The following is a 14,120-nucleotide window of genomic DNA, read 5'->3' as shown; positions in this document are numbered from 1 at the left end:
AGTATTCTTCCTTGCGTCACCTAAGAATTAAAACATCAGTGACATCCAAGAGCCCGTTCAGACCCGGTGTCAACGTCCATCCAGAATCATCCAATCACAAGTGGACTCTTCAAGTACAGGTCCGATCCCTCTGACTGCAGTCGGAGGTCAAAGGAGACACAAACTTTGCCCTGTGATCAGATCGCTCATGTTAAAACCAGGTCTGAACGGGTCCTGGACAGTTTGAGAAGTTTTTCGAAGACCTCTGAAATGACGTGTCTCAAAAAACTTTTCCTTTTTAAAAAAGTGACTAGCAGTTGAGATGGAAAATGTCTTGCTGACCCTGCAAATGGTTGAGTTGTTTTAGAGCTAAGTATCGGACAGGCCTGTCGCCGTCCCTCCGTACTCGTCCCTGTGACATTTGCACGGGTTCTCAGAGGGACACGTCTATCCATCAGTCCCATCATCACACACCCCTCCCCTCCCCTCTCCTCGTCCACTCTGCTTTTCACTTCTTATTATCTGAGTGACGGGTAGAGTGGAGAGCCGAACCAGGCCCAATCCCCACTAGTCAATCCTGCTGACGCATCTTTCTTTTTGACTGTCTCGTCCCTCTCTTCTGCCGTCTCTGCGGGGAATGGAGATGCGGATGTAGGCCAGGTCCCAATAGTTTTCTCTCCTCCATTTCTCTCCTCCTCCCTTCGTCTCCCCTGGGTGAACATCAACCTGCGAGGTGATGGATAAAAGGTGACGTGGTGTAAACCTCTTCACCAACCTCGCATCACGAGCTTTTGTCGCCGCTGCACAAAATCCATTCGAATATGATGGTTCAAAAGCAAAATATGTATTTTTTATGTCTGAGATTTCAGATTGTTTGGCAGTATAGAAAATGTTTTACTGGTTGTATGGCCTGGTTAAACACTTTGAAAAGTAATAGACACAGAGAATGAATGGAATGGAACATCTTTTATCATCTAGTTTGACAGTCATGAATGAAAAAGAACTCAGAAAAATAGAGAGCTTGAAACTGTCTTGCATACAGTACACGTTGCCGTTTTACTTTTAGTGTTGCCTCACATACTGGTACGTTTATTTTGTGGTGGACTTAATGAAAAAGTGAAATTAAAGATCTCTTTCTGTAATTAGAAGTAAACCTCTACATTATTGAAGAAGGAAACAGATGACACGAAAGCTCATTTTGTACTTTGGCTGTTGAAATAAGTCAGACACCATGGTAACAAGAGCAGAGACATGTTTTTTTTCCCCTTGTAGGCCAGGATGATGAGGAAAGTGTATATTGGTTCGTGCCCTAGTTAAAATCAGTCAAGTGGAAAGTCTGTAGATTGTTGGTACCTGTCCCAGGAGGATGTCCTTCTTCAGGATTGCACCCTCGTCATCCTCCTTTTTTCCTCCAGTGGCTAGATTTCAGTTTAAGGTGTTTATCACAACATCAAACACACCACTTGTTGATGTAACGTCATGTCATTTGGGTGAGAAATCATGTCCACTGGCTCTGAGGCTGAGACGCTGCCATAGGTGTTGCTTTTTGAAGGAGTTGATCTGACGTGAGTAATGAGTAAGTCCTGGCTAAGCCCGTGCTTGGCCCTGTGGTTAAAACCAACTTAATGGATTCGGCTGACAACCCAAACATTCCCTGACGGCAGCCAAGAATCCTCCTCGTGCTGTGACTGATCTTGGCCACTGCAGATGTCATGTCGGCCGTGGGCAGAGGGTGGCAGTAGATCCCCACCTCTCGAGTGTGAGATCAGACCAGTGAGTCACGCCACTCGTCTGTTTGTCTTCTCCGTCTGCCCCGGCCCTCGTGGCAGCTACTCTGCTCAGACTTTTTGCTCTATTTATCAGTTTTTACCTCTTTTTTGCTTCGTCTCAGCTCCGGTGATATTTGCCGAGAGATTACGCCGCCTCTCTGGCTCGCTCCGTCTTGGTGTGTGTTGATCCTGTCCTCCTTCGCCTTCGCCTCCTCCGGCTGATAATTAGCCAGTAAACGTTGAGCCATTTTCCTCCGCTCCTGCCACATTCCCTCTCTTGCACTTTATTACTCGGGCAGGCCACAAAACGACCTTGTTACAGTGTGAATTTGTGTAGGCTGGTGTGCATGCATGCTCCCCCCTCGCACTCACTCATTACACCCTCCTCCCCCCCTGCTCCCTATGTCTCTGTATCTCTCCCACTCAGCTCAGTGATTAGTATATGATGTATTTTGGCTGCTGTTGTGGGCAGCCTATTTAGCATGTGGGCCGGTCTAATTTCTGTTCTCTGGTGGCAAGCGCAATGGCAGTCTGATTTGTTTTCATGGAATAATGAATCTCCCAAAGAGCCTGATACACCTGGATTTGTGTCCGTCACACACAAACACACATTATCAGATGGGTTCGACTCAATAATAAAACCAAAGGATGTTTGTTTGTGGTTTTTGTTTTTCTACCACACAGTCAGCCACAAAAAAACCACCCACACGGGCCTTGAAACACAGCTCAGACCAGCATCTCTCACTTTTAGGGCTTCAGCTTGAGCGCAGCCTACATACGAACTGCAGCCCGAGTGATGAGGCCATTTAATACGCGTGTGGGTGGCAACATGTGTAGGGCGATTGATTTCCCAGTCTCTTGCATGCAGCCTACTTAAAGGCTCTGGGATTGGATGCCTCCTTCATCTCAGTCACATTATACTCTCAATCTGTCTTTACTAGGAAGGGCACAGCCTCATACTAATGCACATATTGAGCAGAGACTGGGCCGAGTCACAAATAGTTATCGTTAGTTTTCTTTATTGACATAATCTCAGATCACAAAACACAATAGTCAACTCATCATGATGATAGAGTTTTAACAAGTTGGGAGACTGGACGCAGGAAATGCAAAGTAGGCCTGACGCAAACATGCACTCGTAGTTAAAAGCGTGTTTAAGTGCATCTCTGGCCTGAGTCACCAGCTGCAGCTTTTCAACATCCACCTGCATCCTCCTGAGCTTTGCCTGTGTTGGCTGCTAACCTTTTGATGCACGGAGAAATAACATTTAAATGCCAATCATAAATTTGTGTGTCTTTGCTTACACTTGTAAAGGTCGCCAGAGCAAAGTGCTGGCAGCCAGCTGTTGGACAGAGGGCTGTGTAACGCTCCATCAGCCCATCTTTAACGGGATGTTGGTGTTTTAGAGATTTCTCTTTGCACTCTGTCTCCTTCCTTCTCTCCCTCCCTCCTTCCCCAGTGGTGCCAATCCCCCAGATAGCGAAACGTCCTCCCTCTGTCCTCCAAACCTCGCTGGCCTGCCGGGACGACTCGGCTCGCTTACTTACTCAGTCACTCAAGGATCACTCTTTCTTACCCCGCTCTCCGTGTCTTGTGTCTGTGACGGCACACGATCTGCACTGTCACTCCCTCCTCCTTTGAATGGATCTCTTCCTCTCCATTTACCCTTTACCTGCTCCTTCACTTCCCATCTTTCTTTCAGTCTGTCTGCTCACTCACTCAACAAAATGCAATGCAAGTCTTTTTTTTTTTCTCCAACACTCCTTCAACCCATGGGGGGTGGGGGTGTATATCCGCCAAAGATTTACAGGTTTTTTGGACCCTGAAATTAATTTCAACTTGGTGTACATGTTTTTATTTTGACGATCACACTTTCAAAAACTCCCTCCTCCTGCTTTTATCTTAACCACCTCCTTCTCTTCTTTGTTCTTCTGTCCCTGTAGGTGATGCAGGTGGTAAATGCTGACGCCATGGTGGTTAAGCTCAACTCTGGAGAATACAAGACCATCCACCTGTCCAGCATCCGGCCCCCAAGGATTGAGGGAGAGGTACAAACAAACCTGTTTCTTTCTCTGTGCGTTTGTCTGTAAACAGCTTTGCACAGAGAGTGTGTGTGTGTTTGTGTTTGTGTGACCGATTGTCGTCATGTGGCAGAGCTTGTGGGCAGCCAGGTAATTAGAACCACCACAGAGACGGACGATGTCGCCGCTGTCTCCGTCTTCTTGACAGAGTTGCTTCATTTCAAGTCGAACACGAGCTGTTTACAATCTCCCTGCTCAATATTCACACCCTCTTCTCTTCCGTCGCACATCAGTCTTTTCTCTCTCTGTCTCTAAATGACCGTGGGAATGGTTTTGACCACTTGGTGGCGCCCCTGTAGTTGGGGCACATGCAAACAGCGAGACACTTGCACACACCCAGTGGTTGCAGCACTGCAGAGAGGGAGGCAGATCGATTTTCTTTTTTTCCTCCCTTTCCCTTCTACACTCCCCCTTTTTCTCAGAAAGCCTGTGAAAACACACACACACACACTTTCACATAGAGGCAGCAGGAGAGATGTATATTTATTGAAACACGTATATAGTGTCTGGGGGATAAAAGCTGCAGTGACACAGAAGTCGACTGCGCTGGACGTCACTGTCTCGCCATCACTCACCTCACTTCCCATCTCTGATTATCTAGGAGTTCATTGGTGGGAATGAAAACCTTTTCTCCACGTTGCAATGCTTATTCACCCGAAAGATTTTATTTCATAGAAAAGGAGAGATCATTTTTTTTATTCTTCAAACTACCAGTTGTGTCTGACTCCTCTAAACTGCTGTCATTTAGTAAATAAGTGGCTCATGTGTGGAAATGTCACACCCATTAATTAGATGTTTTAGTGTCACAACAGCAGAGGTTTTTCTCTTTAATTTTTGTCACGGGGAGAGTTACATCTTTCAAATGAAACCCTTCTCTCCCTTTTGTTTAATGTGTCTGCTGCTGTTTGACAACCAATTCCTCTAGCCGACACTGTGTTTACTGTAATATCAATTTATACACAAGTGATGTCTGGCGTTTCCCCTTTCAAAGAGGGAGAAAAGAGGGGGTGTTGTGTTTCTGTCTCGATTGCAAAATGTTTGAAACAGCCCTTTATTTTCTTATGCTTTGATTGCTTTTGTTTTATTGACTCCCTTGTTACTTCTTTGCCATTTTATGGTTTACTTTTTTCTTATCTTTTACTCCTTTTATTGGTGTGGAGTTTAGTTTTTATTCTCTTCGTCCCTGTCCCTGCCTCTACCTTGATGCCGTTAGTGCCTTGCATCATTAAGAAGCTTCCCGTCTTCTCCACCATAGTCCCTCTCTGTTCCTCTTGGTGGGGACACCGCGGTCAGATTGTTGACCTGCACTCTTGCCCCTCATATGTGTTGATCTTCTCCTTAGCTCTCTGTGGTTATAACAGAACACCTCTCCATTTTGTCTCTCTGCCGTTCCTCTTTTTCTTTGCACACAGCAATTAAAGCCTTGTCCTTCCCCTGTCGTAGAAAATTTGGTCTGGACATTTTTCCGAACTTTGCCTCTTGCATATGAAGAAATGCTGTGGGAGATAATCAGGGTCAGATGCCTTCAAAACGGTCATAATGTTAAACACATAAGTTAATTGCCATCACTGCAACTTGTTCGAAGGTTTTGCCGTTGGACCATATCGACTAAAAGCTCACTAATTTGAATTCCACCTGTCTGCTACTTGAGGAATATATATTCATTTGTTTTCTGTTTATCTGTATTTTGTTAGAAATTCAACACTTGCACTCAATGGCTGTGAATTTTTCAGAAATGTTCCTAGTAATGTCTCACGTGGTCTCACATTTTACATAGCGGCTGCCAGGGAAAGTTCCACAAAATGTCTGCAGCACTTGACTTGGACATTTCTCACTGTAAAATGTCTGAAAAATGTTTGGACGTCAGTGCATATCTGGAAACAACTCAACTTTCCTTTCCTGTCTTCTCCCTCCCCCCTCCTACCTTGAATTCCATCTTACTTTTGATTTCACACCCTTGTCTCTGTCTCTCTTTTCTTCTATTTCCTTCTCTGTCGTTCAGTGCCCGACTCTTTTCTGTCTCTGCCTGCACCAGATGCCTCGACAGTATGTGTTTTGTGCTTCATTAAACTGTCGTATGTTGCAGGGAGCCTGTGAGAGCGGGCCCAGATGTGAATGTCTCTGAGATATTGTACTGGCGTGACATTGCCACAGTATTGTACTGCAGAGGTAACATGCATAAGTATTCAAACAGGGGCACAGTTGTCGTTATTTGGCGTCTCTGACCAGGATGGATTTGAGTCAAAGCTTTCAATATGTGGCTGAAGCGAAGACGTTTGGCTTTGATTTATAGTTTTTACCAAGAATGTTGCATTAACTGTTAAGGGATTTAGAGATTTAGAAGATTACACATTGTCTTTGCTTGCTGCAGGCAGGGACTGCTGGAGGACAGTGTCTTTTTTCCAGAGCTGGTGTTATATGACAAACTGTTGCTCCATTTTGATTTTAATAAGGGCTGTTCATGGTGCTGCTGCTGCTGGTGTTGTTTTGTTAGCTAGTTATTTCTGTCTGTGAGCTAAAGAGCCACCCGTCTGTCTGTAATGCTGTTGGCTCAGCTTTGAGTGTTGTCGCTATGGCAGCAATGCAGAGTTGTGATGGCTTCACTGAGGCTAAGATGAGTCCTTGGACTGTGAGGCAAGAACAAAAGCCACTGACAGAGAAGCACTGGAATGTCTCTGATATCTTTACTAAATATTTTTCTATATTCATGCATGATAATCTTATGTTCTGTCTCATTTCCCATCATGCCTGTCTGCTGGAACACTAAATTAGGGAAGTGAGCTGTTACCTTTGTGGAGCCCGGGAACCTAATTTCATGCCCCGTCCACACGACTTTACAGAAGCACATGTAGCAGTTCACATTGTGTTAGTGCAAGCGATTGTGGACATTGCAATCTGTCCATTTCCCTTCTTGTTACTGTTGCAAATGTTTTACAGATTTATTGTGTAGCACCTTCAAATATGGAAGCTCACCTGCCAAAGTATTTCCAAAGCTCCACACACACACACACACACACACACACACACACACACACACACACACACACACGTTGGCTAACATTGTCACGAGTGAGCTGGCTTCTTGCTTACAGCATCCGATGGACAGACACAAAGACGTGGTTATGGTTAACAGCACAGCTTACACACACAAATACACACACACATACACACACACAAACATTAGCACACACAAGAAAGAGAATGACATGCTTGGTTAAGCTGCATTAGCCTATGTCAGGAATCATCTCGGAAATTGCTGTCAGTGTGTGCACAAACATGGATCACACAGACATGCTGTATGCGTGTGTGTGTGTGTGTGTGTGTGTGTGTGTGTGTGTGTGTGTGTGTGTGTGTGTGTGTGTGTGTGTGTGTGTGTGTGTGTGTGTGTGTGTGTGTGTGTGTTTGTGTGTGTGTGTGTGTGTGTGTGTGTATAGAGACTCCAAATGTGTGCATGTGAACACTGTAGCCTGGTGCAGGAGAGAAAACACACATATATAATTTGAGTTTGTGTGTTAAGCCGTTTTCAGACATGACCTACGGGCAAAATCTGAAGAATTTGCTATGGAGTTTACCCAGAGTTTGCCTTTCACACATGCACAACACAGCGGGGGGTTCTCTGCACAGACATGTTCGCAACGGCATCAAATCCTCAACGTTATTCATGCGAGAGGTGGAGCAGCCGGGTGCAGCAGACCGAGGCAGGAAGTGACTTATTACCTCCGCTGCAGAGATCACGTGATCATGTTTACATAACACCGTCAGCTCTTATCACCACTAAATCCCTTGACATCTTCATCAGTGTCTTCTACGTGTACGACACCGCTTTCTCATCCGGAGATAATACTTTTCTTTTTGTCTTTTAATTTGTTGGAAGCGTCATCAATGCCCCGCTCACTCCAGCGGGGGATCCCCTGCCGTGTTCACAAATCCACTTCTCCTGGATTTCTTCGGACTTTATACTAGTAGGCCAGGCGGATAAGGTCCGTAGAAACTGGGGGTGAAGAGGCCAGATGCAATGTCCCAGTGCACTGATGAGCTGTGACAGTTCCTGCCAAGCCCCCTTCCTCCTCCTCCCTCCACCACCTCTGGTTCCTTTTAGTCCTCTAACACTGCACCTCCCCTCTCTCTCCTCTCTCATGACCACACTAATTGTGCTCAGAATGACAGATTGGCTGACCAATGGTGTCTGGCTGCAACAAAACACAGGGCATGAATTTCCTCACTCGCGCTGCTTTTCCTCCTCCGTCTCTCATTTGGTTTCAGCCTCACACCCCCCGCTGGCATATCTTCATTTGTTATTTTCAGCTAGGGAGTTGGAGTCAGCCTTTTCTTCGCTCTCTTTCTCTTTTTTTTATTCCCTGTTTCTCTCATGTGCAGGACAAAGCCCCACTAGTGGGTAGAGGTGTCTCTGCCACAAAGTCTCTCAATCGAGACATTTTTTTTAAAAGATGAACTCCAGAAAATGTCCAGAAAATTGCATTGCTTACAGCCCATGAAGAAAGACATGAGCCTTTCGCGAGTATGGCACCTCTTTCATCCGTAGATATTTGTATTCTTTCCGTGTGTTTGAGAAACGGTATGAACGCGTGCTCTCGCTCGCTGTGAATTTTCCAGACATTTTCTTGCTGTATTCTCACTTTCAGGACCTTTTTATTTGAGGGTTGGCAGGAAAAGTTAACTTAAAATGTCCGGACTTCAGATGCAGGTCTGTCTCTCTCTCTTCATGCATTGTAATGCGTCTGTGTGCTTATGTGGTTTAAGTAGGGTTCAGGACAGTGCTGATGGAGCACAACCAGAGGTCAACCCGCTGTCCTTTATATAAGGCAACACAATGGCTGTGTCTCATCGCCACTCTATTCCATACAGCCCTGCCTACTCGTCTAACCTCTCTGCGGTCCACCTCTGTGCATGTGTGTGTGTGTTGACTTTGTGGATGATTTAGTCTCACAGTACATCTTTCATCCTTCTGCCGCTGCCTCCCATAAATCATCCGTCTCTCCACCCACCTCTCTTTTCATCCGTCTCCCTCTTATTTTTACTTTCACATTAGTAGGTTTATTTCCGGAGTGGAACATTGCACATTGATTAGCATTTCTGTAAATATAACCGTTTTCAGCGCAGGTCTGATAAGTCTGTGGGCGGATGTTGCCAGTTTCCACATCTTCATACCTGAGGATGAAGTGCATCCGATTCTGTGGACGAGCCTGGAAGGCATGTCACAAAACAAATCAAGGCAGATTGTTTTTGCTGCACAGCTACTGACATTTCACATATTATTATTTCAAATGAAACCTAAGAAGTTGTTCATGTTTTGTTGCTGTTGTCTGCACATGATAATGAATTAACAAGTGCAGCCAAGACATCAAGGTTTAGGTAGAATATAGAAATAGAAAAGGAGTTGTAATATAAGCGAAGCTCGTCAGGTAACTATCAGCTGTAGATTGACACAGGAAACACAATTATAATTGTCAGAGCTGAAACATGATGCTTACACAACTGTTCCGGGTCTCTCTCCCCTCTCTCTCTCCCTCCCCCATATCTCTGTCTCTTCTCCCCCCCCTTTTTCTTCAACTCACCCTAACTGGTCGAGGCTGACGGCCGCCCACGTTGACTCTGCTGGAGGTTTCTTCCAGTTAATGAGGGAGTTTTTTTCCTTCATTAACCTGCTCGTCGTAGGAACTGTTGGGTTTCTCTATGATCTTTAAGGTCTCCCACCTTCTTGAGATAATGTGAATTATAATTTGGCGTTATACAAATAAAATTGAATTGAAGATAAATCCTGTTGGCCAGAAAATTTACTCCATAACAAACAAAAACAATAACATTTGGGAGCAAGAGGACAATAACCGCAGTATATTGAGGTCATAATTTAGAAGGAAGCTTTGGCCCTTTTATTAAAATAATTTTGGTTCTAGTTTGTTTAATGCACTAAAGTTGCTTTTAGACATGCACTGAAGTCCAGACTCAAGTGTGAGAATGCAAATGAGCCGGTTGCTGTGGACATGTTCCAGGACTTTTCCTGTCAGCCCTCCAGTAAAGTGGAGTGTGTTGATGTTGAAGTTTTTACACACGACAGATAGGAAACAGAAGAATACAAATATCTCAGGATGTAAAATGAGGAGCCGTGCATGCGGAAGATGCAGACGAAGATGTCAACTTAGAAAGAACAGATTGGAGAGATTTTGCCGGTTCGGATATGTCCCAGTTGTTGTGAATTCCTCTTGAGTTGTTGGTATGAACAGACAAACTCTGATTAGATTGCAGGCAATTATCACTGTTAAATTAGAGTTCTTCAAATTGAAAACATGCATCAGAGAAGATACTGTTTTACAAGAACCAAATATTAACTAAGAAAAACCCCATCTGCTCTTTCCTGAGTTTGTGCTGCTGAGATATTTTATCCAGTCCCCCCCCCGTCCTCCTCCTCCTCACTGATTTCCACATCCTCCATATCTTATGTCTGGCCATGTGTGTGCCCTCAGCGTGCCCCCAGCCCGGCATCATGACATCCTTCGACCTCGGATTTTGGTGCAGGATGACAAGGGAGGAGGGTCGTCCCTGCTGCATGACTCATTTGTACGCCACCGGCTGGCCGAGGCAGATTGGTAGCCAGTATCCCTCCTCACCACTGGCTGAATATATATTTTTTTGGCTCTGTTTGGCTGTCACTGTTGAAGAAGCAAGGACTTGGCTTGCCCGTGTTTGTGTTACTGCAGGAGATGAAGTTAGTCAAGGGGCTTAAATTGGGAGATGAGGTCACTGTTGCTTTCGATAGATGAAGGTTGTAGTGGTATCTGGAGCACCGTGTACACTCCACCTGTTTGTGCAGAACTTGTTTCGTTATAGAAAAGGAGATTTTGGGGGTTTGAGATAATGCATCATGTTCCTAATCACCATGTATAAGCTGTGCAGATATTCTGTGTTTCCACTTGTGTCATATATTTAGCAATAATAGACATTTGGTTTTGCAGACAGCTCTGCAGTTTGTCTAACACTGCATCACCATGTCTGTCTGCAGGGCCAGTCTGACCGTCTGTCTCTTCGAACAATTATAAACACGACACTGCACATTCGAGCACCACACAGTGCAGCTGCCTTGCTCAAACAGCCAATTTAATGCTTTACCACACATTTTCTTTTCATATGACATCCTCATTAATGACAGCAGGATCATAACGTGGGCTTCCACCTGTCACAGCTGTCCCAGTCATTTTACCTGCACCAGTTGAGAAGCTGTTTGCTGTTCGTCGTGCTGCGGATTGATTTCATTCTGAAACGCTGTTTCATTCTCGAGCCATGTTGTGAGAAGTCACTAAGTAATGACTTATTTGTATTCTGCCGTATGAGCGATTATTCAGAAATTCTAATTTGATTTTCTATTGTAGTACTACAACCAGCAATATCCTTCATGCTCTTGCTTCAGGAGATACACGCCCCTTTCCTCTCTCTCTCTCTCTCTCTCTCTCCCTCTCTCTCCCTCCCCTCCCTCCCTCCCTCCACTGCAACCCTCTGCAGCTATTCGATGTTTATGCATGCACAATTAATGTCGTTATGCATATAATACTAAATGCACAAGACTCTGAGTGCTCTCGGACCTAGACACATCAGTGTTTTTTAGATTTTTTACACAGGAGAAATACTAATGATTCAGTTAAATGCAAAACTAGGTAATGCTGTACAGTCCCCAAGCACCAGAGAGCATGATGTGCTCCTGAGTCATGATTTCACCCTTGGAAGTTCCAGAAGCTGCAAATGCTTCCAGCGGTAGCATCCACACATTTGCAGCCCAGCCCCCCTGCAGCCCTGCGACACTGTACAATCCAGCTAGCGTCATGCCTCTGCAATAGTCAAAGATGATTCCTGAGCTTTAACGGGTAATTTGGAACGAAGGGAATTTACCCCAAATAGAACAGAACTCCCCCCGAGGATAGTGAGAGCAAACTGTTGTTATCGGGTCACGGTTAAGACATAGCAGTGACTCTCTCCTCTTGTTTGTAACCTTCCTACAGCTGCACGATAACAGCTCATGGATGATGTGCGCAGAGTTTGCCTTGTTGGAGTAATTTAATGATGATGATTTTATCTCTTTATCCATGTCTGGAGACTGAAGTTTAAATCGCTGCCATCGTCGAACAATTATACTTGTCACAGTCTACTTTTTCCTCACAGGTGTGATTGCACTTAACTGTCGGGGGGATGCTTGGTTTTCTCCTCAGTAGCTGTCTGACATGGGACCTGTTGGTAGTTGCAGCGTAAAGCAGACCAGGCCCATTTTGAAGTACAAGACAGTTGTTCCAAATCAATAGGCGTCATTGATTCGTGGTCATGCTAAAGCTCTTGCTGGCTGCCCTTTAAAAACCACCACTGGTCTTTTGTCTTTAAGCACGCTCTCACCCTTCAGCTTGTTGACCATCATAAGGACATGAGTACTATCAGCGAGGACGAGGTAGAAGTCGTCCAGTGGGTCACGTCGGAGTGGGAACATCGGCTCGGTGTGGAGAGTGCGATCGACAATGTTTTCTACCTCTTGATTGCTTGAGTTTTTTTTAAAATTATAGTTGTAACATTTCCCTTCATTGTCTCATTCTCTTGCTTTCCAACTCCCTCACCGGCTTCCAATCAGCCCTGCTCATTCCCCACAGACCTTCTAAAAGAGGAGGAGTAAGTACCTTTTGTCCTCCTCGTCTGCACCTCCACTCCTTGTGCCTAATTGGCATAGAGTGCTGACATTTACACCCTTCGCCCTCAGTGACATGGCTCCCTTTCCACTGGAAAAAAAAAAAGAAGCTTATTAGTTAGAAATGATTTTTTTTCCTTCTTATTCTTTTCCCCTGTCTGCTTAGGTTCATCCCTCACTTTTCCCTGTTGGGGGTTGTCCTCTTGATTTGACCTGTGTCTGTCAGAGGCCTAATAGCCTATTCATGGCAGAGCTCTATTATCAGGGGCCGTGTCTAAAAGCCTCCCAGCAAACACACCCTCATCCAACGTCCGGGAGTCACGTTAATGTATGACATAAAGAAAAATGGAGGATTTCACTGGAGCGTTGGTGAAATTGTCCTCATCCCCCAGCTGTGGATGGCTCAGCCCAAAGCTCAGGCACAAAATGGTGGATTCGTGGCTGGCAGTGCTCCTAAAAGGCCCCATCATCCCACCACAACTGACTTGATAGGGATGAAAGACCCATACAAAAACAAAAATGCCCTGGCTGATGCAAAATGGAGGACATCAGGGCTGAGCATTGTGGGATTTCCACTGGCCGTGTGCAAGATTAACTCACCTCTGAGGCTCCATGCTGCGCTGACTCCGCTTGTGAAAGTGGAACGAGAACGAGGGAGTGAGAAGAGAAAGACGGAAAGCTATTAAACTCAAAGGTTATTACATCGCTGCCAAGGTTATGGGAACTCGTTGACTTATTTTTAACTGTATTTTGGAAAATAGCCACTGAAACGTCACTTGGCGTCGCACTTGTTTGACATCAGAGGGAGTTTGTCTTGCGAAATTAGTATTTAAGACTTTAATGGAGCCATAAGCACATGCTTGAACATACCAACACATGTTCACACCCTCTTTGCTCCCCACGTGTCTCCTCTCCACATCCATCTGCCCATCTGTGTGCCACACCTGGCGGCTCTGAGCAACTGGAGAGGCATTAAAAATGAATGAAGAGCGGAGGAAATGAGGAATCAGTCCAAGCCTTTGTGTTCATATGGACGAGTGTTACTTCTGTTTGTATGGCAGATAATGATGGCGCTCATAGAGGAGTGTGGGAGGGGCAGGGGTGGCGAGCTCACTGGTATTGTCATTCATAGCCTTATTTCTCCTGTTAGTGCCTGTCGTTTATTTTCCCACTGTGTCATTGTCATTTGCTGTACGATTTTTTTTTTATTTATATCCCGCCCCTACAAAAACGGCACCTGTCACTGTGTGTGTGTGTGTGTGTGTGTGTGTGTGTGTGTGTGTGTGTGTGTGTGTGTGTGTGTGTGTGTGTGTGTGTGTGTGTGTGTGTGTGTGTGTGTGTGTGTGTGTGTGTGTGTGTGTGTGTGTGTGTGTGTACACTGGGAGCAACAAAAACCTCAGCTTCCTTTGAAAATGCAAATAGGTTCTATTTGTGGCCGACTCCTGTCAGAGAGTGGGTGAGCGTATTGAGGGAAGTTTTTGTGCGCAGCTGTGCGAGTGTGTGTGTGTGTGTGTGCGCGGCATGTGGCTTCGTCTGCGTACACGTACATATGGTGTCAGCTCGTCTTTATGCATCTGTTTAACACAGTGTCTGTGCCTTGGCTGCTTGCATGTG

General features: G+C 45.3%; 1 protein-coding gene across 1 annotated transcript in view; it reads left to right on the top strand.

Moving 5' to 3' along the window:
• snd1 (staphylococcal nuclease and tudor domain containing 1) overlaps positions 1-14,120 on the top strand; it is a 168,797-nt gene that overhangs the window by 13,607 nt on the left and 141,070 nt on the right. The window contains exon 10 of the mRNA XM_069520370.1: positions 3,692-3,796. Within this exon, the coding sequence (XP_069376471.1) occupies positions 3,692-3,796 (105 nt within the window). The remainder of the gene's footprint in view (positions 1-3,691; positions 3,797-14,120) is intronic.

The sequence above is a fragment of the Paralichthys olivaceus genome, chromosome 23 (genome assembly GCF_024713975.1).
Source record: "Paralichthys olivaceus isolate ysfri-2021 chromosome 23, ASM2471397v2, whole genome shotgun sequence".
Classification (NCBI taxonomy): Eukaryota; Metazoa; Chordata; class Actinopteri; order Pleuronectiformes; family Paralichthyidae; genus Paralichthys; species Paralichthys olivaceus.
Note: the sequence above shows the minus strand (reverse complement) of the source record. Positions and strands in the feature narration are given on the sequence as shown.